This window comes from Bombina bombina, chromosome 5 (assembly GCF_027579735.1).
Source record: "Bombina bombina isolate aBomBom1 chromosome 5, aBomBom1.pri, whole genome shotgun sequence".
NCBI lineage: Eukaryota > Metazoa > Chordata > Amphibia > Anura > Bombinatoridae > Bombina > Bombina bombina.
In genome coordinates this window covers 755,463,996-755,489,813 of record NC_069503.1, presented here as the reverse complement: position 1 = coordinate 755,489,813, position 25,818 = coordinate 755,463,996, and the positions used below count along the sequence as shown (strand labels likewise).

The following is a 25,818-nucleotide window of genomic DNA, read 5'->3' as shown; positions in this document are numbered from 1 at the left end:
AATTCCTATTCATTTAAATAAATGTGATTTATGTGATAATGACAATGATGCCCAAGATGATTCCTCAAGTGAGGGGAGTAAGCATGGTACTGCATCATTCCCTCCTTCGTCTACACGAGTCTTGCCCACTCAGGAGGCCCCTAGTACATCTAGCGCGCCAATACTCCTTACTATGCAACAATTAACGGCTGTAATGGATAATTCTGTCAAAAACATTTTAGCCAAAATGAACCCTTGTCAGCGTAAGCGTGGATGCTCTGTTTTAGTTACTGAAGAGCATGACGACGCTGATATTAATATCTCTGAAGGGCCCCTAACCCAATCTGAGGGAGCCAGGGAGGTTTTGTCTGAGGGAGAAATTACTGATTTAGGGAACATTTCTCAGCAGGCTGAATCTGATGTGATTACTTTTAAATTTAAATTGGAACATCTCCGCATTTTGCTTAAGGAGGTATTATCCACTCTGGATGATTGTGAAAATTTGGTCATCCCAGAGAAACTATGTAAAATGGACAAGTTCCTAGAGGTGCCGGGGCTCCCAGAAGCTTTTCCTATACCCAAGCGGGTGGCGGACATTGTTAATAAAGAATGGGAAAGGCCCGGTATTCCTTTCGTCCCTCCCCCCATATTTAAAAAAATTGTTTCCTATGGTCGACCCCAGAAAGGACTTATGGCAGTCAGTCCCCAAGGTCGAGGGAGCGGTTTCTACTTTAAACAAACGCACCACTATTCCCATAGAGGATAGTTGTGCTTTCAAAGATCCTATGGATAAAAAATTAGAAGGTTTGCTTAAAAAGATGTTTGTTCAGCAGGGTTACCTTCTACAACCCATTTCATGCATTGTCCCTGTCACTACAGCCGCATATTTCTGGTTTGATGAACTGATTAAGGTGCTCGATAGTGACTCTCCTCCTTATGAGGAGATTATGGACAGAGTCAATGCTCTCAAATTGGCTAATTCTTTCACTCTAGACGCCTCTTTGCAATTGGCTAAGTTAGCGGCTAAGAATTCTGGGTTTGCTATTGTGGCGCGCAGAGCGCTTTGGTTGAAATCTTGGTCGGCTGATGCGTCTTCCAAGAACAAGCTACTAAACATTCCTTTCAAGGGGAAAACGCTGTTTGGTCCTGACTTGAAAGAGATTATCTCTGATATCACTGGGGGTAAGGGCCATGCCCTTCCTCAGGATCGGCCTTTCAAGGCAAAAAATAGACCTAATTTTCGTCCCTTTCGTAAAAACGGACCAGCCCAAGGTGCTACGTCCTCTAAGCAAGAGGGTAATTCTTCTCAGGCCAAGCCAGCTTGGAGACCAATGCAAGGCTGGAACAAGGGAAAGCAGGCAAAGAAACCTGCCACTGCTACCAAGACAGCATGAAATATCGGCCCCCGATCCGGGACCGGATCTGGTGGGGGGCAGACTCTCTCTCTTCGCTCAGGCTTGGGCAAGAGATGTTCTGGATCCTTGGGCGCTAGAAATAGTCTCCCAGGGTTATCTTCTGGAATTCAAGGGACTTCCCCCAAGGGGAAGGTTCCACAGGTCTCAGTTGTCTTCAGACCACATAAAAAGACAGGCGTTCTTACATTGTGTAGAAGACCTGTTAAAAATGGGAGTGATTCATCCTGTTCCATTGAGAGAACAAGGGATGGGGTTCTACTCCAATCTGTTCATAGTTCCCAAAAAAGAGGGAACGTTCAGACCAATCCTAGATCTCAAGATCTTAAACAAATTTCTCAAGGTCCCATCTTTCAAGATGGAAACCATTCGAACTATCCTTCCTTCCATCCAGGAAGGTCAATTCATGACCACGGTGGATTTAAAGGATGCGTATCTACATATTCCTATCCACAAGGAACATCATCGGTTCCTAAGGTTTGCATTCCTGGACAAACATTACCAGTTCGTGGCGCTTCCTTTCGGATTAGCCACTGCTCCAAGGATTTTCACAAAGGTACTAGGGTCCCTTCTAGCTGTGCTAAGACCAAGGGGCATTGCAGTTGTACCTTACCTGGACGACATTCTGATTCAAGCGTCGTCCCTCCCTCGAGCAAAGGCTCACACGGACATCGTCCTGGCCTTTCTCAGATCGCACGGCTGGAAAGTGAACGTGGAAAAGAGTTCTCTATCCCCGTCAACAAGGGTTCCCTTCTTGGGAACAATTATAGACTCCTCAGAAATGAGGATTTTTCTAACAGAGGCCAGAAAGACAAAGCTTCTGGACTCTTGTCGAATACTTCATTCCGTTCCTCTTCCTTCCGTAGCTCAGTGCATGGAAGTGATCGGGTTGATGGTAGCGACAATGGACATAGTTCCTTTTGCGCGCATTCATCTAAGACCATTACAACTGTGCATGCTCAGTCAGTGGAATGGGGACTATACAGACTTGTCTCCAAAGATACAAGTAAATCAAAGGACCAGAGACTCACTCCGTTGGTGGCTGTCCCTGGACAACCTGTCACGAGGGATGACATTCCACAGACCAGAGTGGGTCATTGTCACGACCGACGCCAGTCTGATGGGCTGGGGCGCGGTCTGGGGATCCCTGAAAGCTCAGGGTCTTTGGTCTCGGGAAGAATCTCTTCTACCGATAAATATTCTGGAACTGAGAGCGATATTCAATGCTCTCAAGGCTTGGCCTCAGCTAGCGAGGACCAAGTTCATACGGTTTCAATCAGACAACATGACGACTGTTGCGTACATCAACCATCAGGGGGGAACAAGGAGTTCCCTAGCGATGGAAGAAGTGACCAAGATTATTCTATGGGCGGAGTCTCACTCCTGCCACCTGTCTGCTATCCACATCCCGGGAGTGGAAAATTGGGAAGCGGATTTTCTGAGTCGTCAGACATTGCATCCGGGGGAGTGGGAACTCCATCCGGAAATCTTTGCCCAAGTCACTCAACTTTGGGGCATTCCAGACATGGATCTGATGGCCTCTCGTCAGAACTTCAAAGTTCCTTGCTACGGGTCCAGATCCAGGGATCCCAAGGCGGCTCTAGTGGATGCACTAGTAGCACCTTGGACCTTCAAACTAGCTTATGTGTTCCCGCCGTTTCCTCTCATCCCCAGGCTGGTAGCCAGGATCAATCAGGAGAGGGCGTCGGTGATCTTGATAGCTCCTGCGTGGCCACGCAGGACTTGGTATGCAGATCTGGTGAATATGTCATCGGCTCCACCTTGGAAGCTACCTTTGAGACGAGACCTTCTTGTTCAGGGTCCGTTCGAACATCCGAATCTGGTTTCACTCCAGCTGACTGCTTGGAGATTGAACGCTTGATTTTATCGAAGCGAGGTTTCTCAGATTCTGTTATCGATACTCTTGTTCAGGCCAGAAAGCCTGTAACTAGAAAGATTTACCACAAAATTTGGAAAAAATATATCTGTTGGTGTGAATCTAAAGGATTCCCTTGGGACAAGGTTAAGATTCCTAGGATTCTATCCTTCCTTCAAGAAGGATTGGAAAAAGGATTATCGGCAAGTTCCCTGAAGGGACAGATTTCTGCCTTGTCGGTGTTACTTCACAAAAAACTGGCAGCTGTGCCAGATGTTCAAGCCTTTGTTCAGGCTCTGGTTAGAATCAAGCCTGTTTACAAACCTTTGACTCCTCCTTGGAGTCTCAATTTAGTTCTTTCAGTTCTTCAGGGGGTTCCGTTTGAACCCTTACATTCCGTTGATATTAAGTTATTATCTTGGAAAGTTTTGTTTTTAGTTGCAATTTCTTCTGCTAGAAGAGTTTCAGAATTATCTGCTCTGCAGTGTTCTCCTCCTTATCTGGTGTTCCATGCAGATAAGGTGGTTTTACGTACTAAACCTGGTTTTCTTCCAAAAGTTGTTTCTAACAAAAACATTAACCAGGAGATTATCGTACCTTCTCTGTGTCCGAAACCAGTTTCAAAGAAGGAACGCTTGTTGCACAATTTGGATGTTGTTCGCGCTCTAAAATTCTATTTAGATGCTACAAAGGATTTTAGACAAACATCTTCCCTGTTTGTTGTTTATTCAGGTAAAAGGAGAGGTCAAAAAGCAACTTCTACCTCTCTCTCTTTTTGGATTAAAAGCATCATCAGATTGGCTTACGAGACTGCTGGACGGCAGCCTCCCGAAAGAATCACGGCTCATTCCACTAGGGCTGTGGCTTCCACATGGGCCTTCAAGAACGAGGCTTCTGTTGATCAGATATGTAGGGCAGCGACTTGGTCTTCACTGCACACTTTTACCAAATTTTACAAGTTTGATACTTTTGCTTCTTCTGAGGCTATTTTTGGGAGAAAGGTTTTGCAAGCCGTGGTGCCTTCCATTTAGGTGACCTGATTTGCTCCCTCCCTTCATCCGTGTCCTAAAGCTTTGGTATTGGTTCCCACAAGTAAGGATGACGCCGTGGACCGGACACACCTATGTTGGAGAAAACAGAATTTATGTTTACCTGATAAATTTCTTTCTCCAACGGTGTGTCCGGTCCACGGCCCGCCCTGGTTTTTTAATCAGGTCTGATAATTTATTTTCTTTAACTACAGTCACCACGGTACCATATGGTTTCTCCTATGCTATTATTCCTCCTTAACGTCGGTCGAATGACTGGGGTAGGCGGAGCCTAGGAGGGATCATGTGACCAGCTTTGCTGGGCTCTTTGCCATTTCCTGTTGGGGAGGAGAATATCCCACAAGTAAGGATGACGCCGTGGACCGGACACACCGTTGGAGAAAGAAATTTATCAGGTAAACATAAATTCTGTTTTTTTCCCCCTTTCTGCCCAGCTGCCTTTCAACTACTAGCGCAACTGTCAGTGCCGCGCTAGCAGATTTAACTGGGTGCATGGAGATGGTATGTTCTCTACTAATTGGTAAAGTCAGTTTTTGGAGCCTTAATAGCATCCAGAAAAATTGTGCACTGCTCTATATTGTTATGGTAGGCAGCTTGATCGTGTACATTGTGCTGAAGTACTGCAGAGGACCCTGGAGTACGTCAGCATAATGTACGTGAGCAAGCTGCCTACCATAACTATATAGTCACTTTAACCCATACTTCATTCATACACAGAGAAGAAACACTCACCGCTCTAGCAGGATGTCTTCCCGTGCAGACAACTTTAGGGGTGGGAAGTAGCAACTGATAAGGAAGAGACCAAGAGCCCTGGAGATAAGGGGAGGTCTTTGAATGCATTTAACAGAAAGAACCTCCCCTTTTTACCCTCCTTTCCCGTGTGTGCGCATATGTGAAAGGCAATTTGACATTTTTTATTATTGCTTCTTATATCCCATTTAAAATGTCAGGTCGCCGCTCGGGCTGGTAACGTAAAAATTTTACTTGCCCGCAAGAAATTTATGTCGCCATTGGCGACCGGACCAGTCTATTCATATTCCCTGACCATTTATACCCTAATGTTTCTCCTACTTTTCCTTGTTCCCTCGGCAGAATGACTGGGGTAATGAGGAAGTGGGAGGGATATTTAAGCCTTTGGCTGGGGTGTCTTTGCCTCCTCCTGGTGGCCAGGTGTTTTTCCCAACAGTAAGGAATGAAGCCGTGGACTCTCCCTATCCGGAAGGAAAGGAATTTATCTGGTAAGCATAAATTATGTTTTAGTTCACTGGCTGTATTCGCTCTGGACCAGCAGTTCTGTGTGGAACCCGCACAGTACTTTTAACTGTATGTTTAAACCTTTTGTGTGGGTTAAAGGGACAGTCAAGTCCAAAATAAACTTTCATGATTCAAATAGGGCATATAAAGTTAACTACTTTCCAATTTACTTTTATCACCAATTTTGCTTTGGTATTCTTAGTTGAAAGCTAAACCTAGGTAGGCTCATATGCTAATTTCTTAGACCTTGAAGGCTGCCTCTAATCTGCATGCATTTTGACCGTTTTTCACCACTAGAGGGCGTTGGTTCATGTGTGTCATATAGATAACATTGTGCTCACGCACGTGGAGTTACCTAGGAGTTAGCACTGATTGGCTAAAATGCAGGTCTGTCAAAAGAACTAAAATAAGGGGGCAGTTTGCAGAGGCTTAGATACCATGTAATCACCGAGGTAAAACGTGTATTATAACTATGTTGGTTATGCAAAACTGGGTAATATAGGGATTATCTATCTTTCTAAACAACAAAAATTCTGGTGTTTACTGTCCCTTTAAACACACAGGGTCACTAGCTCTAAAATGACATGCTCTAACGCAGTGATTTTTAACCTTTTTTTTTGCCGTGGCACACTTTTTTACATTACAAAATCCTGTGGCACACCACCATCCCAAAATGTTAAAAAAAATCACACATTGTAGCCTAATACAGCATATATACACATACACACAAACACACACATAATGTATGTATTGTGCTGTTATGCCATGCCTCCTACAAACTACCCCTGCACTGGGAGTAAAAAACCAGCAAAGTTTAAAAAATATGTCACACTGTTGTCAGTCTGCCGTGGCACACCTGAGGATCTCTCACGGCACACTAGTGTGCCACGGCACACTGGTTGAAAAACACTGCTCTAACGAATCATAGCATGTCATTTTTCCACTGTAATGGCCTTTTTAAAGCATATATTGTTTATTTTGTTTCTGTTTAAGCATCTCCATGGTTTTTATAATTCATAGGTACAGAAAAAGTCAGACAAGCTCTGAATTGTGTACACCTTTATGTTGTAAATCCTGATTGGCTGTGGAGTTGTTTGGAACGATGGGAAAAAGTAGAAGAGCAGCTGTTTCCATTAAAGGATGATTACATGAAGTCTCAAAGGTAATTTAAGAAACAGTAAAAGTTGCTCTGTAGAGATCTGATTAATGTTGGTCAATTAAGTAATATCAAATCAAGAACAATTACAGTAATGAAACTAAGAGCATTATCATTTTATATGATAGAATTATATCTGGTCTGATCCCACTTATTTAATTTATCTCCCATACATTAGAATAACTTATATAGAATATAATTTAAAAAGATGTTTGTATTTATCCTGCTTTTTTATTTTGAGAGTAAACTTGCCTGTTTTGCTCTGTACTCTGAGCTGTGTAATATAATCATACTGTCCCTATACTGTTCCCTGTTTTCCTGTACCCCATACCCTGCTGTACAAAGTGTGCCCGGCCAGCTACTCAGCAGCCAGATATCACTGGCTTTAAAGGAACAGTAAACACTTTGCAATTGCAAGAAATTTCTGCTGGAGAATAGGATATCGGCCAAGTCTCTGTTTTAAAAAAAAAACAAAACAATAAAAATCATTATTTTCTTCTTAAACGGGAAGAGTCCACAGCTGCATTCATTACTTTTGGGAATTCAGAACCTGGCCACCAGGAGGAGGCAAAGACACCCAGCCAAAAGCTTAAATAACTCCCCCACTTACCTCATCCCCCAGTCATTCTTTGCCTTTCGTCTCAGGAGGTTGGCAGAGAAGTGTCAGAAGATTGAAACTAGGATTACTTAAAACTCCAGTCCCATTTCGAAAAGTACTACCCTCCATGAGAGACCATCAGCTTCTTGATGAGAGCATGGGTACAAGTTAGAGTCTGGAGATGCAGGGAGAGTCTTCCTGCAAAACCATCCCGACTCATATTAACAGCTTCTGGGCAATCAGCGTTGACGAGTTTCGCTGCCTGCCTTTATTCACTCACGTCCATGTCAGAAGTGAGGCTACTATCTGTCACACTTAAGGACCGTGTTCCTGTTCCACGGCGTAGATTCCGGTAAGATTGTTTCATTTTATTTCGATATGTGAATGTAATGTTAAACAAAATAAGTCAGGGTCCCAGTGAGACTCCTTTATCTTATGGAATCAAGGGTTAATGTCTCCTGAGCGGGGTTATTGAACAGGAGAGGGACTTTAATCATGTTTGCTATGTGATTTTGTCTATTGTGTAGTGATACTTGGGCTCATGGCTATTCGGACATAACAGCTTTATTTCATCAGTTTGCGCGGTCCGAGGGACTGTTGCGCTTTTTTTGGCTTACACGTTGCACCTTGTGACTGGGTGTGGTCACGTTGTATTCTTTTTCCGCACCTTGACCGAGTGGCGACGGAGAGAGTGTGTTCGTTAGTTGTCTGGTTCACAGGAGGTGGTGAGTGCCCCAGCCATTGGAGGTGTAAGGTGCCGTTAGTGTTTGTCCATAATTGCAATCTCCAAGTTATGGAGGATTCTGATTTTTTTTGGAGACGGATATCTCTGATTCAGAGTATACGTTTTGCGAAGAGTATGAAATGGCCAGGGTAATCCATGCCCATCAGTTATGTTCAGATTGCTGTTCTAGAGTACTCTCTTCCCCCGAGTCAGGGAATTTAGAGTGCGCTGAGCCAAGAGGTGCGTCCCAAGAGGCGCGTGTCCCAGATCCTTCCTTTGCTACGCAAGCAGGTGTCCCTAGGGCCGTTACTCCTTCTCCGGAAGGTGGCTTGTTTCCTCAAGAGGTTACAGCACGGTTCCGCCTGGTCATATCTATGGCATTGGCGCATTTATATCTTCCTAGTGAAGTGTTTTTCTCCAACATAGGTGTGTCCGGTCCACGGCGTCATCCTTACTTGTGGGATATTCTCCTCCCCAACAGGAAATGGCAAAGAGCCCAGCAAAGCTGGTCACATGATCCCTCCTAGGCTCCGCCTTCCCCAGTCATTCTCTTTGCCGTTGCACAGGCAACATCTCCACGGAGATGGCTCAGAGTTTTTTGGTGTTTAAATGTAGTTTTTATTCTTCTATCAAGAGTTTGTTATTTTAAAATAGTGCTGGTATGTACTATTTACTCTGAAACAGAAAAGAGATGAAGATTTCTGTTTGTAAGAGGAAAATGATTTTAGCAACCGTTACTAAAATCGATGGCTGTTTCCACACAGGACTGTTGAGAGGAATTAACTTCAGTTGGGGGAAACAGTGAGCAGACTTTGGCTGCTTGAGGTATGACACATTTCTAACAAGACTTGGTAATGCTGGAAGCTGTCATTTTCCCTATGGGATCCGGTAAGCCATTTTTATTAATAAGAATAAAGGGCTTCACAAGGGCTTTAAAGACTGGTAGACATTTTTCTGGGCTAAAACGATTAATTTATAAGCATTTTTAATAGTTTATAGCTTTGAGGAGTTATTTTATTCTTGGGAATTATGTTAAAAAAAACGGCAGGCACTGTATTGGACACCTTTTTCACTGGGGGCCTTCTCTAATCATAGGCAGAGCCTCATTTTCGCGCCACTAATGCGCAGTTGTTTTTGGGAAGCAAGGCATGCAGATGCATGTGTGAGGAGCTCAGATACACAGAAAAAGCTTACTGAAGGCGTCATTTGGTATCGTATTCCCCTCTGGGCTTGGTTGGGTCTCAGCAAAGCAGATACCAGGGACTGTATAGGGGTTAAATATAAAAACGGCTCCGGTTCCGTTATTTTAAGAGTTAAAGCTTTCAAATTTGGTGTGCAATACTTTTAAGGCTTTAAGACACTGTGGTGAAATTTTGGTGAATTTTGAACAATTCCTTCATACTTTTTCGCATATTCAGTAATAAAGTGTGTTCAGTTTAAAATTTAAAGAGACAGTAACGGTTTTATTTTAAAACGTTTTTTGTGCTTTGTTATCAAGTTTATGCCTGTTTAACATGTCTGAACTATCAGATAGACTATGTTCTGTATGTGAGGAAGCCAAGGTTCCTTCTCATTTAAATAGATGTGATGTATGTGACAAACAATTTAGAGAAAATGATGCCCAAGATGATTCCTCAAGTGAGGGGAGTAAGCATGGTACTGCATCATCCCCTCCTTCGTCTACGCCAGTCTTGCCCACACAGGAGGCCCCTAGTACATCTAGTGCGCCAATACTCCTTACTATGCAACAATTAACGGCTGTAATGGATAATTCTATCAAAAACATTTTAGCCAAAATGCCCACTTATCAGCGAAAGCGCGGCTGCTCTGTTTTAGAAAATACTGAAGAGCAGGAGGACGCTGATGATAATGGTTCTGACATGCCCCTACACCAGTCTGAAGGGGCCAGGGAGGTTTTGTCTGAGGGAGAAATTTCAGATTCAGAGAAAATTTCTCAACAAGCTGAACCTGATGTTATTACATTCAAATTTAAATTGGAACATCTCCGCGCTCTGCTTAAGGAGGTGTTGTCTACTCTGGATGATTGTGACAATTTGGTCATTCCAGAGAAATTATGTAAGATGGACAAGTTCCTAGAGGTCCCGGTGCCCCCCGAAGCTTTTCCTATACCCAAGCGGGTGGCGGACATTGTAAACAAAGAATGGGAAAGGCCCGGCATACCTTTTGTCCCTCCCCCTATATTTAAGAAATTGTTTCCTATGGTCGACCCCAGAAAGGACTTATGGCAGACAGTCCCCAAGGTCGAGGGGGCGGTTTCTACTCTAAATAAACGCACTACTATCCCTATAGAAGATAGTTGTGCTTTCAATGATCCTATGGATAAAAAATTAGAGGGTTTGCTTAAAAAGATGTTTGTTCAGCAAGGTTACCTTCTACAACCAATTTCATGCATTGTTCCTGTCACTACAGCAGCGTGTTTCTGGTTCGATGAACTAGAAAAGTCGCTCGATAAGGAATCTTCTTATGAGGAGATTATGGACAGAGTTCACGCTCTTAAATTGGCTAACTCTTTTACTTTAGACGCCACTTTGCAATTAGCTAGATTAGCGGCGAAAAATTCAGGGTTTGCTATTGTGGCGCGCAGAGCGCTTTGGCTAAAGTCTTGGTCAGCGGATGCGTCCTCCAAGAACAAATTGCTTAACATACCTTTCAAGGGGAAAACGCTGTTTGGCCCTGACTTGAAAGAGATTATTTCAGATATCACTGGGGGAAAGGGCCACGCCCTTCCTCAGGATGGGTCTTTTAAGGCTAAAAATAAACCAAATTTCCGTCCCTTTCGCAGAAACGGACCAGCCTCAAGTTCTACATCCTCTAAGCAAGAGGGTAATACTTCTCAAACCAAGCCAGCCTGGAGGCCAATGCAAGGCTGGAACAAAGGTAAGCAGGCCAAGAAACCTGCCACTGCTACCAAGACAGCATGAGATGTTGGCCCCCGATCCGGGACCGGATCTGGTGGGGGGCAGACTTTCTCTCTTCGCTCAGGCTTGGGCAAGAGATGTTCTGGATCCTTGGGCGCTAGAAATAGTCTCCCAAGGTTATCTTCTGAAATTCAAGGAGCTACCCCCAAGGGGAAGGTTCCACAGGTCTCAATTGTCTTCAGACCACATAAAAAGACAGGCATTCTTACATTGTGTAGAAGACCTGTTAAAAATGGGAGTGATTCACCCTGTTCCATTAGGAGAACAAGGGATGGGATTCTACTCCAATCTGTTCATAGTTCCCAAAAAAGAGGGAACATTCAGACCAATCTTAGATCTCAAGATCCTAAACAAGTTTCTCAGGGTTCCATCGTTCAAAATGGAAACCATTCGGACAATTCTTCCTACCATCCAGGAAGGTCAATTCATGACCACGGTGGATTTAAAGGATGCGTATCTACATATTCCTATCCACAAGGAACATCATCGGTTCCTAAGGTTCGCCTTTCTGGACAAGCATTACCAGTTTGTGGCACTTCCATTCGGATTAGCCACTGCTCCAAGAATTTTCACAAAGGTACTAGGGTCCCTTCTAGCGGTGCTAAGACCAAGGGGCATTGCAGTAGTACCTTACTTGGACGACATACTGATTCAAGCGTCGTCTCTGGCACAAGCAAAGGCTCATACGGACATTGTCCTGGCCTTTCTCAGATCTCACGGGTGGAAAGTGAACGTAGAAAAAAGTTCTCTATCCCCGTCAACAAGAGTTCCCTTCTTGGGAACAATAATAGACTCCTTAGAAATGAGGATTTTTCTGACAGAGGCCAGAAAATCAAAACTTCTAAGCTCTTGTCAAGTACTTCATTCTGTTCTTCTTCCTTCCATAGCGCAGTGCATGGAAGTAATAGGTTTGATGGTCGCGGCAATGGACATAGTTCCTTTTGCGCGAATTCATCTAAGACCATTACAACTGTGCATGCTCAGTCAGTGGAATGGGGATTATACAGACTTGTCTCCGACGATACAAGTAGATCAGAGGACCAGAGATTCACTCCGTTGGTGGCTGTCCCTGGACAACCTGTCACAAGGGATGAGCTTCCGCAGACCAGAGTGGGTCATTGTCACGACCGACGCCAGTCTGGTGGGCTGGGGCGCGGTCTGGGAACCCCTGAAAGCTCAGGGTCTTTGGTCTCGGGAAAAATCTCTTCTCCCGATAAATATTCTGGAACTGAGAGCGATATTCAATGCTCTCAAGGCTTGGCCTCAGCTAGCAAAGGCCAAATTCATAAGGTTTCAATCAGACAACATGACGACTGTTGCGTATATCAACCATCAGGGGGGAACAAGGAGTTCCCTGGCGATGGAAGAAGTGACCAAAATAATTCAATGGGCGGAGACTCACTCCTGCCAATTGTCTGCAATCCACATCCCAGGAGTGGAAAATTGGGAAGCGGATTTTCTGAGTCGTCAGACATTTCATCCGGGGGAGTGGGAACTCCATCCGGAAATCTTTGCCCAAATAATTCAATTGTGGGGCATTCCAGACATGGATCTGATGGCGTCTCGTCAGAACTTCAAGGTTCCTTGCTACGGGTCCAGATCCAGGGATCCCAAGGCGACTCTAGTGGATGCACTAGTAGCACCTTGGACTTTCAACCTAGCTTATGTGTTCCCACCGTTTCCTCTCATTCCCAGGCTGGTAGCCAGGATCAAACAGGAGAGGGTATCGGTGATCTTGATAGCTCCTGCGTGGCCACGCAGGACTTGGTATGCAGATCTGGTGAATATGTCATCGGCTCCACCATGGAAGCTACCTTTGAGACAGGACCTTCTTGTTCAAGGTCCGTTCGAACATCCGAATCTGGCCTCACTCCAACTGACTGCTTGGAGATTGAACGCTTGATTTTATCAAAGCGAGGGTTCTCAGATTCTGTCATTGATACTCTTGTTCAGGCTAGAAAGCCTGTAACTAGAAAAATCTACCATAAAATATGGAAAAAATATATCTGTTGGTGTGAATCTAAAGGATTCCCATGGAACAAGATAAAAATTCCTAAGATTCTATCCTTTCTTCAAGAAGGTTTGGAGAAAGGATTATCTGCAAGTTCTTTGAAGGGACAGATTTCTGCTTTATCTGTTTTACTTCACAAAAAGCTGGCGGCTGTGCCAGATGTTCAAGCTTTTGTTCAGGCTCTGGTTAGAATCAAGCCTGTTTACAAACCTTTGACTCCTCCTTGGAGTCTCAATTTAGTTCTTTCAGTTCTTCAGGGGGTTCCGTTTGAACCCCTACATTCCGTTGATATCAAGTTATTATCTTGGAAAGTTTTGTTTTTGGTTGCAATTTCTTCTGCTAGAAGAGTTTCAGAGTTATCTGCTCTGCAGTGTTCTCCTCCTTATCTGGTGTTCCATGCAGATAAGGTGGTTTTGCGTACTAAACCTGGTTTTCTTCCGAAAGTTGTTTCTAACAAAAATATTAACCAGGAGATAGTCGTGCCTTCTTTGTGTCCGAATCCAGTTTCAAAGAAGGAACGTTTGTTACACAATTTGGATGTAGTTCGTGCTCTAAAATTCTATTTAGAGGCTACTAAGGATTTCAGACAAACTTCTTCCTTGTTTGTTGTTTATTCTGGTAAAAGGAGAGGTCAAAAAGCAACTTCTACCTCTCTCTCTTTTTGGCTTAAAAGCATCATCCGATTGGCTTATGAGACTGCCGGACGGCAGCCTCCTGAAAGAATCACAGCTCACTCCACTAGGGCCGTGGCTTCCACATGGGCCTTCAAGAACGAGGCTTCTGTTGAGCAGATATGTAAGGCAGCGACTTGGTCTTCACTGCACACTTTTACCAAATTTTACAAATTTGATACTTTTGCTTCTTCTGAGGCTATTTTTGGGAGAAAGGTTTTGCAAGCCGTGGTGCCTTCCATCTAGGTGACCTGATTTGCTCCCTCCCATCATCCGTGTCCTAAAGCTTTGGTATTGGTTCCCACAAGTAAGGATGACGCCGTGGACCGGACACACCTATGTTGGAGAAAACAGAATTTATGCTTACCTGATAAATTACTTTCTCCAACGGTGTGTCCGGTCCACGGCCCGCCCTGGTTTTTTAATCAGGTCTGATGAATTATTTTCTCTAACTACAGTCACCACGGTATCATATGATTTCTCCTATGCATATTCCTCCTTTACGTCGGTCGAATGACTGGGGAAGGCGGAGCCTAGGAGGGATCATGTGACCAGCTTTGCTGGGCTCTTTGCCATTTCCTGTTGGGGAGGAGAATATCCCACAAGTAAGGATGACGCCGTGGACCGGACACACCGTTGGAGAAAGTAATTTATCAGGTAAGCATAAATTCTGTTTTTAAGATACTGTCCGTTTTCTGTTAACTGGGTTCGTCGGGCGTGGGATCGCCTGAGTCAGTTAGACCTTCTGGGGAAGTTATGGACTCTGAGGCTTCAGGGGCCCCACCCTCGGGCTGGGGTCGTCCATTGATCCGGCGGGGGAACATTTTTCCTTCCGTTATAGACTGGCACGTCTTTGTATCCTACTAAGGCATGTTTTGGTGGCGCTGGAGGATTCCAGTCCTACTGGGCAGAGGGATCGTCGGCCTGCTGTGCCGGACGGCAAGCTGGGTTAGACGTGTAGGGATGAAGACAATCTCTTTAACGTCTCCGTTTTTCTTTTAAGTATCTGTTCCAGTTCTGAGCTTGGGAGGATGGCGCCTCTAATCAGCTGGTTCCGTTGGCGTGCCATTTTCCTTGGGCGGTCACCTTCGGGTGCTGCCTTCATTTTATTTAAATCCGGTTAGGATATATTTGATTTGTTTTAAGAAGCTCATGTCTGCTATAATTTTCCGTTTGGGAACATTTCTTCTCTGGAACTGATACTTGCGATTTTGTGGTCATGTGCGCACTTCTTTGGAAGCTGCGCATTTATATATCAGAACTCAGTTATGATTATAGTTTGTTTTCGATCCCTTTGGGGCTTCAATTTTTCTTTACCAGGTCAGGTGTTCCTTGTACCAGGCAGGTACTGATCGGTCGCTAGCTGCTGTTCCTTAGGGTTCATGTCACCCATGTGGTGCCGGGTTGCCGGTTATCCTGTTGGGTGTTGAGTCGTCCACTTGTTGGAGTGTTCGTTTGGTGTTTACTTATCCATTAATTGAGGAGGTGTTTCGTTTTTCTTATACGTCAACTTGCTCCTCGTCCTCGATGTACGGAGGGATTGTATAGGTCCTCTGCCGTCCCTTATCTGGGGATCCGCCTACTACTCCTCGTGGATCCTGGAGGTTTTTGGCCTCGGTACCGAGGTTCTCCATTCCCAAGGGGTTTGAAGGTCTGGATGACCGCGGGACAGTTGGGGTACCAGTTTGGATAACTATTTTGTTTCAATCTTGGTATTTTCCGGGTGTCTGTTTTTCTTGTGGCCTAGTCGCAGGTACTCCTTGAGGTTTCCTGAGTCGTCTGGTCATCCGAGTCCAGGAGTTCGGGTATGTCCGTCTCCCCTTTTTATCAGTTTCTCGCACGCTCTCATAAGTTGGAGCGCAGGGGTTGAGTTTCTCCCCTTTTTTCCTTGGCAACCGCCTCTGGTCCGCTTCTCAGTGGGATTTCTGGGGTTGTCTGTTATCCTTGTACAGGGTTTTCTGGGAGGCTGATCCTGTGAGGATCTTTGACTTTCCATTTAAGGGGGTGTTACGCTCGCAGGGGTAGCCAAGTGGGTTGCCTAGTAGCCCACATGGTTAGGGTTGCATGTTGAATCCCGCTACTGTGGAATGTCTCCATTATATGAAGCCCTGTCTCTGGTAAACTCCTGGGTCCTTGTACTTGAAGTGTTGCTCTAGAACCTCTAGGAGCTCTTGGTTGCTGGGGTTGCTGCTCCACCTACGGGTGCGAATTGCCATCTCTGGGGCCTTTCTAGATGCCGTCTATGATATTGGTCTGAGTCTCTTGCGAGCATCCAATGTTCAAGGCCACGGTGTGTGGAATACTCTACCTAGAATGTCCTCCTCCATATGAGGCGACTTGGTGGTTTCTCAGGACATACGGCCTGTCACTGGTTTTGGGGGGTCTGGCCTAGGTCCATGTCTCTTGTCTGAGTTTTTGGGGTCCGGGTCGCTGCGTTCGGTCCTGGGTAGTTCAGTTTCCAGCTTTAGGGTTTAGAATGTCCGCTTTTCCCTTAGGAGGGTTGATTTAATCTCTTATGGGAGATTTGGTATTGGCCTGAAGGTTAGTTTGCTGCCTTTCGTTGGATCTGCGGTTGTCGCCAGGGGCAACTTTTGCATTTAAGGTGGGCTCTAGGTTGTTTGTCTCAACTGAGCTGGTAGTGCTGACCGTTGGGTTATTGCTCAATGGTAGTATTTTACCTTTCACTTTGGTCTCTTCACCTTGCCTACGACTGGGGAAGTGGTCTCTTTTGCTTTTGTCCTTTTGGGGAGGATTTGAAAATATTCAGTTTCCATGGGGACCCTGGGGGTCCTTATCTTCTTGTTCGAGGATTCTTTTCTTCCCTCTTTGCGTGTGGGATTTTAGGGGGTCTGGCTCTGGTAGTAGTCTGTGCCTTATCTCCCCTTTTGGGAGTGTTCCTTCTTAGAAGAACTTGAGCACGTAGAGCCCACTGTAGTAGCCTGATGGCTAGCTTTTGCTGTCTAGCAAGCGGAAAGTTTGCAGTTTGATACCAGCTGCATCTACTTGCACTTGGCATGTGTGCTCGCAAGCCATATATTGTGGCAGTTGCTAGTAATTGGTCAGAGTGGTTCTCCAATGGGTTAGTTTCTCTTAGGACTTCTGATCTTCTTGAGGCGGATGTTACCAGCCCCTTTTTGGTTTGGGTCCGTTACTTGGAGGGGAGGTCGAAGATCGATCTGCTCTCTTGGGTCTGACCGTGTACTTGCTCTTGACCCTGCTATCCTCCCTGGGGGGATTCACGGCATTCCTTTCTCCACTGGTTGCATTGCTGCTGGATGTCTCTGGGGGCTCGATTTCCTGGCGGGAGTTTCCGTCTATAATTCGGCTCTCTGTGGGATGGGGTCCCTTGACGACTTAAAGTCAGCTTTGCTGCCCTGGAACTTGCGAGTTCTGTCAATTGTGTTCTGTGTTTCACAGAGAGCTCTCTCTTTCCTTTGGACAGTTAGTTTTCCATCCTGTCGGTTTTTCCTTCGGTCCTGATATGGTTTTCCTACCTATATGTGGCTAGTTTTAGCGGTTGTGTCTGCTAGACTAGGGTTCAGTGGGGAGCCTTGTGGCTTCCTTCGAGCACCATTAGTTATATGGTGTTGTGTCAGAGGATCTGAGGTTGGATTTTTGTTCTTCCTCGCGATCGCTCTCTCATAAGGTAGGGAGTGTCTCTTGGGAGAGGGACTTCTTAGAGAGTTATTTTCCTTGGGTGGTTGTCCTGTAACCACCTTCGTTTCACTTGTTTTGGGTCCTATTCAGTCGGTCCTTTGGATCTCCTTTTGGGTACTCAGTTCTCCCCTTCGGGGGTAGGTGGCGGTGCCTTTCCTTTAGATTGTCTGTGCAATTTGGGAGCTTTGCAGGACTTTGCTCGTCAGAGGCATTGTGCTCAGTGGAATCTAAGGATTTTGAGTGGTCTCCAGCACATCATGCCGGTTGTTTAACTGATGGGCAGTTATTTTTTCATTTTTTTTATGGGTAATTTCAGGCTGTGGTGCCCTTATTTTTCTGGCACCTTTTCGCCTGATATTTCTCCTACTGTTCCTTGTTCCCTTGGCAGAATGACTGGGGCATGAGGGAAGTGGGGGAGGTATTTAAGCCTTTGGCTGGGGTGTGTCTGCCTCCTCCTAGTGGCCAGGTTCTGAATTCCCAAAAGTAATGAATGCAGCTGTGGACTCTTCCCACCAGAAGAAAAGAAAATTATCAGGTAAGCATAATTTAAGTTCCCCCCCCCCTTTTTGACTTATTTGAAGGTGCCAATCTGTGCTTTACTCTGCAAACAACAAGGCTAGCTATGGTCATTATGTTAATATAAAGCGCATTGCTTTGCATTTGTTATCTGTTAATTAGGGAATTATATGTAGCAGGGTTAGTTTTGATAAGTCAGCAGGATGCATTTAAAATTTTGAGTTTAAAAAATCTAAATTTTCAGAGCTAAATTAAATAAGTTAAATAAATTAAATAATGAAAGCATACTGCAACGTTGTTTCATCACACTTAACTAAGCATTTTATACAAAAAATATCAAGGTGCACAGTATTTTGGATACAGGACAGAAGGTAACGTATTTCTGTATTAAATTAGTTTACAATGTGTTGGAGCACAAATAAAGTAAAACATTTGATTATTATTATTCCTGCTCAAGAAAACAGCTGCAAAGTCAGCAACTAATGTGCATTTATACTATATAATAATATATATATATAATTCAGAAAAAGCATACAGCTTAAAAAGCAATTATTTAGAAAATCAAATGCTATTATATTGTACAATTTAAGAATTGAAAACTATAAGCATAATAGTTCATATTGCATTATAGTAAATGTAAGCTTGAAATTTTAGAAAATACCATTTAAAAATGTTGTTCTGCGTAACGGTGCTTTGGTTATTTGACACCAGTGTTTTTCCTCTAAAACAGAACAATAAGCCCTAGCACTTTTCCTGATGTACACAGTGCATTTCAGACGCCTCTTTTTCATCCAACCCCTATTCATCCGAAGACCCAACCAGGTCCTGAAGTCCGTTTATATGATCCAGTTACTGGGAAGCTTATCCGAAAGTGTTCCCAAAGCTCCAGCCAGTCAACATATGCTCCAGCACCATGTCCATCTTCAACGTTACCAGCCCATGGAGAGCATTCGTCCTTCAGGTACATGAAACGCTAGTGTGGGACTTTGTTGCTAAAGTATTTGTATATAATGCAACCTTTTATATACCTAGTATCTTGTATTGTGGTGCTGTGTTGTCTTGTGCACAATTAAAAATAAATAATTATTGCATACAAAAAAAAAACTCTCCTTTTTCCTTTTACTATAAGCATAATGAAAAGGTCATGATAAATATGGGATACTTATGTTTTATTTCATGTGGTAAAAAAAAGTGAAAAGTTTACACAGTAAGATGGGAGCAGCTGTTCCAAAGAAAAGAGGCAAGCTTGGATGAGAAACTTGAAGGTGGCTTTTGTTCTAGCAGTGAGTAGGTCATTTGTGGCTTTTTTGTGTGTGCAGTTAGAAATTGGCATATTGGTTAGGCAGTTTTACACTAGCATTTCCATTGGGCATTTGGGTCATTCTGTAGAATGGAAGTTGAAATTGCTTGTTTGAACAGTGATTGAAATGCAATGCCGGAAATGTGGATGTTGAACTCTATAAGCTACTGTGTTTTTTTTTTTGGTGTTTTTTTAGAGTAGCAGCAAGAGAATGAGCTGTGGCAGACTAGAGTCAAGGAAATGGACTGAAGCACATTGCTCATGTGATCTTTTAATTAGTGTTTCTTTCATATAGGTGGCAACAGTCCACAAACTGTTACATATGGGATATATATTCCTACCAGGAGGAGGCAACGTTTCCCAAACCCCAAAAGCCTATAAAACCCCTCTCATCTCACTCATACCTTAGTTTTTACTTTCCCTCCGTTGGAGGTGATTGAAGTATAATGATGTGCTTGATTTCTTCAGTGAAAGGTGAAAGGAACTTCAGAGCATATTGAAGCCCAGTTCCCCTCAGAGTACAGTGCTTGTCAGAGGGAATGCGATTTGAGTACTGCCTTATGATACAATGTTTTCGCCTCATGGGAAATCTTTCATATGCTTTCTGTAAATTCGATCGCAGGGACTCGTCCTCTGCCTCCCTATGTTATACACCTATTCCATTGCCTTTGCTGATATGTTTCAGTACTGGTTTGGCTGTCTTCTACTAAGTGGACGAGTGTCTATGGGTAAGTATGTTTTGTATTTCTCTTGTAAGGTGTATCCAGTTCACGGATCATCCATTACTTGTGGGATATTCTCCTTCCCAACAGGAAGCTGCAAGAGGATCACCCACAGCAGAGCTGTCTATATAGCTCCTCCCCTAACTGCCACCTACCAGTCATTCTCTTGCAGCTCTCGACAAGATAGGAAGTAGCTAGAGAGATGTGGTGAATTTATGTAGTTTATCTTCAATCAAAAGTTTATTATTTTCAAATGGTACCGGAGTTGTACTGTTTTAGCCTCAGGCAGAAAGTTGAAGAAGAGTCTGCCTGTGGTTTTTGATGATCTTAGCAGGTTGTAACTAAGATCCATTGCTGTTCTCACACATAACTGAAGAGATGAGGTAAAATCAGCTGGGGGAATGGAGTGCAGGGTCTCCTGCTATGAGGTATGTGCAGTTTAAATTTTTCTAGAGAAATGAATATGCTAGAAAATGCTGTTAATACCAGATTTATTTAAGGTAAGCCTGATTACAGTTATTTAATAACGACTAGTATCATGCTTGCTGTAAAAGGTAATATTCTTATTACTTTCTCACATTACTGAAAATAAGATAACGTTTGCTGGAAGTGTTTAAACGTTTTTTTCTACATATTGGTGATAAAACTTTATTGGGGCCCAGTTTTTTCCACATGGCTGGCTATATTTTGCCTAGGGATAGTTTTGTATGGCCCTCTCACTGTGAATACAGGTTGGGAGGGGCCTAATTTCAGGCCTAAGTCGTGCAGTAGTTTTTGCAGTTTGAGACTTCCATCTTCCCTGAAGGAGTCCCCTGAACACTTTGGACCTCTACAAAGGGTTTTTGTGCCTTCAAAAGTCGTTGTATGGGCAGGTAGGGCCACAGCAGAGCTGTGGCAGTTTGTTGTGACTGTTAAAAAACGTTTATATCGTTTTTTTGATCCGGTTTTGAAACTAAGAGGTTAATCATCCATTTGCAAGTGGGTGCAATGCTCTGTTAGTCTATTATACACAAATCGTAAGATTTACTGCTTTTTATCACTGTTTTTCAATTTGTGACAAAATTTGTTTCTCCTAAAGGCACAGTACCGTTTTTATTTTTTGCTTGTTTACATTTATCAAAGTGTTTTTCAAGCTTGCTGGTCTCATTGCTAGTCTGTTTAAACATGTCTGACATAGAGGAAACTCCTTGTTCATTATGTTTAGAAGCCATTGTGGAACCCCCTCTTAGAATGTGTACCAAATGTACTGATTTTACTTTGTTATAAAGATCATATTCTGTCTTTAAAAGATTTATCACCAGAGGAAATTGACAAGAGGGAAGTTATGCCGACTAACTCGCCCCACGTGTCAGAACCTTTGACTCCCGCTCAAGGGACTCCCGGTCAAGTGGCGCCAAGTACATCTAGCGCGCCCATGGCGTTTACTTTACAAGACATGGCAGTTATGGATCATACCCTTACAGCGGTATTGTCCAAACTACCAGGGTTACAAGGAAAGCGAGACAGCTCTGGGACTAGAAAAAATACAGAGCTCTCTTGACGCTTTAGTAGCTATGTCTGATATCCCCTCACAATATGCAGAAGCTGAGGCAGGAGAGCTTCTTTATGTGGGTTATTTTTTTGACTCGGGGAAGATGCTTCAACCTGATTCTGATATGTCTACATTTAAATTTAAGCTTGAACACCTCTGCGTGTTGCTCAGGGAGGTTTTAGCTACTCTGGATGACTGTGACACCATTATAGTGCCAGAGAAATTGTGTAGATTGGATAAATACTATGCAGTGCCTGTTTACACTGATGTTTTTCCAATTCCTAAAAGGTTTTCAGAAATTATTACTAAGGAATGGGATAGACCAGGTATGCCGTTCTCTCCCCCTCCTATTTTTAAGAAAATGTTTCCAATAGATGCCGCTACACGGGACTTATGGCAAACGGTCCCTAAGGTGGAGGGAGCAGTTTCTACCCTAGCTAAGCGTACAACTATTCCCGTCGAGGACAGTTGTGCTTTCCTAGATCCAATGGATACAAAGTTAGAGGGTTACCTTAAGAAAATGTTTATTCAACAAGGTTTTATTCTCCAGCCTCTTGCATGCATTGCCCCGGTCACTGCTGCTGCGGCCTTCTGGTTTGAGTCTCTGGAAGAGGCCTTACAGGTAGAAACTCCATTGGATGATATACTTGACAAGCTTAAAGCGCTTAAGCTAGCCAATACATTTGTTTCTGACGCCGTTGTTCATTTAACCAAACTAACGGCTAAGAACTCAAATTTTGCTATACAGGCGCGTAGGGCGCTATGGCTTAAATTCTGGTCAGCTGACGTTACTTCAAAGTCTAAGCTTCTCAACATTCCCTTCAAGGGGCAGACCCTATTCGGGCCTGGACTGAAGGAGATCATTTCTGATATTACTGGAGGAAAAGGTCATGCCCTTCCTCAGGATAGGTCTAATAAATTAAGGACCAAACAAACTAATTTTCGTGCCTTTCGAAACTTTAAGACGAGCACGGCATCAACTCCCTCTAATGCAAAACAAGAGGGAAATTTTGCCCAGTCCAAGCCGGTCTGGAGACCTAACCAGGCTTGGAACAAAGGTAAGCAGGCCAAGAAGCCTGCTGCTGCCTCTAAGACAGCATGAAAGATCAGCCCCCGATCCGGTAACGGATCTAGTAGGGGGCAGACTTTCTCTCTTCGCCCAGGCTCCAGGATCCCTGGGCGTTGGAAATTGTGTCCCAGGGATATCTTCTGGACTTCAAAGCTTCTTCCCCAAAAGGAAGATTTCACCTCTCACAATTATCTGCAGACCAGATAAAGAGAGAGGCATTCTTACATTGTGTTCAAGACCTCCTAGTTATGGGAGTCATCCACCCAGTTCCAAAGGAGGAACAGGGGCAAGGCTTCTATTCAAATCTCTTTGTGGTTCCCAAGAAAGAGGGAACCTTCAGACCAATCTTAGATCTCAAGATCCTAAACAAATTTCTCAGGGTCCCATCTTTCAAGATGGAGACTATTCGAACCATCCTACCTATGATCCAGGAGGGTCAATACATGACTACCGTGGACTTAAAGGATGCTTATCTTCACATTCCGATACACAAAGATCATCATCGGTTTCTCAGGTTCGCCTTCCTAGACAGCCATTACCAGTTTGTGGCTCTTCCCTTTGGGTTAACTACGGCACCTTTACGAAGGTTCTGGGGTCACTTCTGGCGGTCCTAAGGCCGCGGGGGATTACAGTAGCCTCTTACTTAGACGACATTCTGATACAGGCATTGAATTTCCAAATTGCCAAGTCCCATACGGACATTGTTCTGGCATTCCTGAGGTCTCATGGGTGGAAAGTGAACGAAAAGAAGAGTTCTCTATCCCCTCTCATAAGAGTTTCCTTCCTGGGAACTCTGATAGATTCTGTAGAAATGAAGATTTACCTGACAGAGGCCAGGTTGTCAAAACTTCTAAATTCCTGCCGTGTTCTTTATTTTACTTCTCGCCCTTCAGTGGCTCAGTGTATGGAAGTAATCGGCTTAATGGTAGTGGCAATGGACAGTGCCGTTTGCCCGCCTACATCTCAGACCGCTGCAACTCTGCATGCTCAGTCAGTGGAATGGGGATTACACCGATTTGTCCCCTCTACTAAATCTGGATCAAGAGACCAGGGATTCTCTTCTCTGGTGGCTATCTCGGGTCCATCTGTCCAAAGGTATGACCTTCCGCAGGCCAGATTGGACAATAGTAACAACAGATGCCAGCCTTCTGGACTGGGGTGCAGTCTGGAACTCCCTGAAGGCTCAGGGATCGTGGACTCAGGAGGAAGCACTCCTTCCGATAAACATTCTGGAACTAAGAGCGATATTCAATGCTCTTCAGGCTTGGCCTCAGCTAGCTGCGGTCAGGTTCATCAGATTTCAGTTGGACAACATCATGAACTGTAGCTTACATGAACCATCAAGGGGGAACAAGGAGTTCCCTAGCAATGTTGGAGGTTTAAAAGATAATTCGATGGGCACAGATTCACTCTTGCCATCTATCAGCTATCCATATCCCAGGAGTAGAGAACTGGGAGGCGGATTTTCTAAGTCGAAAGACTTTTCATCCGGGGGAGTGGGAGCTCCATCCGGAGGTATTTGCACAGTTGATTCAACTTTGGGGCAAACCAGAACTGGATCTCATGGCGTCTCGTCAGAACGCCAAGCTTCCTTGTTACGGTTCCATGTCCAGGGATCCCAAGGCAGCACTGATAGATGCTCTAGCAGTGCCTTGGTCCTTCAACCTGGCTTATGTGTTTCCACTGTTTCCTCTGCTCCCTCGTCTGATTGCCAAGATCAAACAGGAGAGAGCTTCAGTGATTTTGATAGCACCTGCGTGGCCTCGCAGGACTTGGTATGCAGATTTGGTGGACATGTCATCCTCTCCACCATGGACTCTGCCTCTGAGACAGGACCTTCTACTTCAGGGTCCTTTCAACCATCCAAATCTAATTTTTCTGCGTCTGACTGCTTGGAGATTGAAAGCTTGATTTTATCAAAGCGTGGTTTCTCTGAGTCGGTCATTGATACCTTAATACAGGCGCGAAAGCCTGTCACCAGGAAAATCTATCATAAGATATGGTGTAAATATCTTCATTGGTGTGAATCCAAGGGTTGCTCATGGAGTAAAGTCAGGATTCCTAGGATATTATCTTTTCTCCAAGAAGGATTGGAGAAGGATTTATCAGCTAGTTCCTTAAAGGGACAGATTTCTGCTCTGTCTATTCTTTTGCACAAACGTCTGGCTGAGGTTCCAGATATTCAGGCGTTTTGTCAGGCTCTGGTTAGAATCAAGCCTGTTTTTAAACCTGTTGCTCTGCCATGGCTTTTAAATTTAGTTCTTAACGTTCTTCAAGGGGTTCCGTTTGAACCTTTGCATTCCATAGATATTAAGCTCTTATCTTAGAAAGTTCTGTTTTTAGTAGCTATCTCCTCGGCTCGAGTTTCGGAGTTATCTGCTTTACAATGTGATTCCCCTTATCTCATTTTCCATGCAGATAAGGTAGTGTTACGTACCAAACCTGGTTTTCTGCCTAAGGTGGTATCTAATAAAAATATCAATCAGGAGATTGTTGTTCCGTCACTGCTTACCTGATAAATTTATTTATCTTGTGGTGTATCCAGTCCACGGCCCGCCCTGTCATTTTAAGGCAGGTGTTTTTTATTTTTAAACTACAGTCACCACTGCACCCTATAGTTTCTCCTTTCTCTTGCTTGTCTTCGGTCGAATGACTGGTAGGTGGCAGTTAGGGGAGGAGCTATATAGACAGCTCTGCTGTGGGTGATACTCTTACAGCTTCCTGTTGGGAAGGAGGATATCCCACAAGTAATGGATGATACGTGGACTGGATACACCACAAGAGAAATAAATTTATCAGGTAAGCATAAATTTTGTTTTTTAAATAGACATAGCTATGTTTTATGGGCATTTTTAAAAGTTTAACTATATATGTATATGTGTATATATGGCCCTGGGACAGATTCTCACTATTCCCCTTGCCTTTTTTTTGAGCAACAATATTTTTAAATGCACGCATCAAATTAGACGCTTGAAATACTAGTCTGGTTTGCGCACCATATTACACGCAGGAAGCGTGCGCGTCAAATTTAACATAAACCTTCAAAACCGACATTTACAATACTCATCAGGTTAGCGCACCATAGTACATGCACATAGGATTAAATCGGAAGCGCATGTCAAAGTTTACACAAGCCTTCGAAAACCAACAGCACGTCATAGTATGCGCACATCGGACTAACAGTCAGAAGTGCTTCAACAGATTAGCGTGCCCTTCTTTTTTTTTTTTCTTCAAATAAAATGGTAACTGAAAATTGCCCCACTTTGCATTTGCTTAGCGCTTTAACGTCCATGCAACGCTATATCAGTGGGGCATATTTTTTCCTTTTCTCAAAAAGCTTGCCTTAAAGGGACA

The 25,818-nt window shown here is 44.0% G+C and overlaps 1 protein-coding gene across 1 annotated transcript in view; it reads left to right on the top strand.

Annotated features, from left to right (window-relative positions):
• The window catches only part of CTDP1 (CTD phosphatase subunit 1), a 750,130-nt gene that overhangs the window by 355,364 nt on the left and 368,948 nt on the right, over positions 1–25,818 (top strand). Inside the window, exons 9-10 of the mRNA XM_053715845.1 lie at positions 6,591–6,732; positions 18,573–18,803. Coding sequence (XP_053571820.1) covers positions 6,591–6,732; positions 18,573–18,803 — 373 coding nt within the window. The remainder of the gene's footprint in view (positions 1–6,590; positions 6,733–18,572; positions 18,804–25,818) is intronic.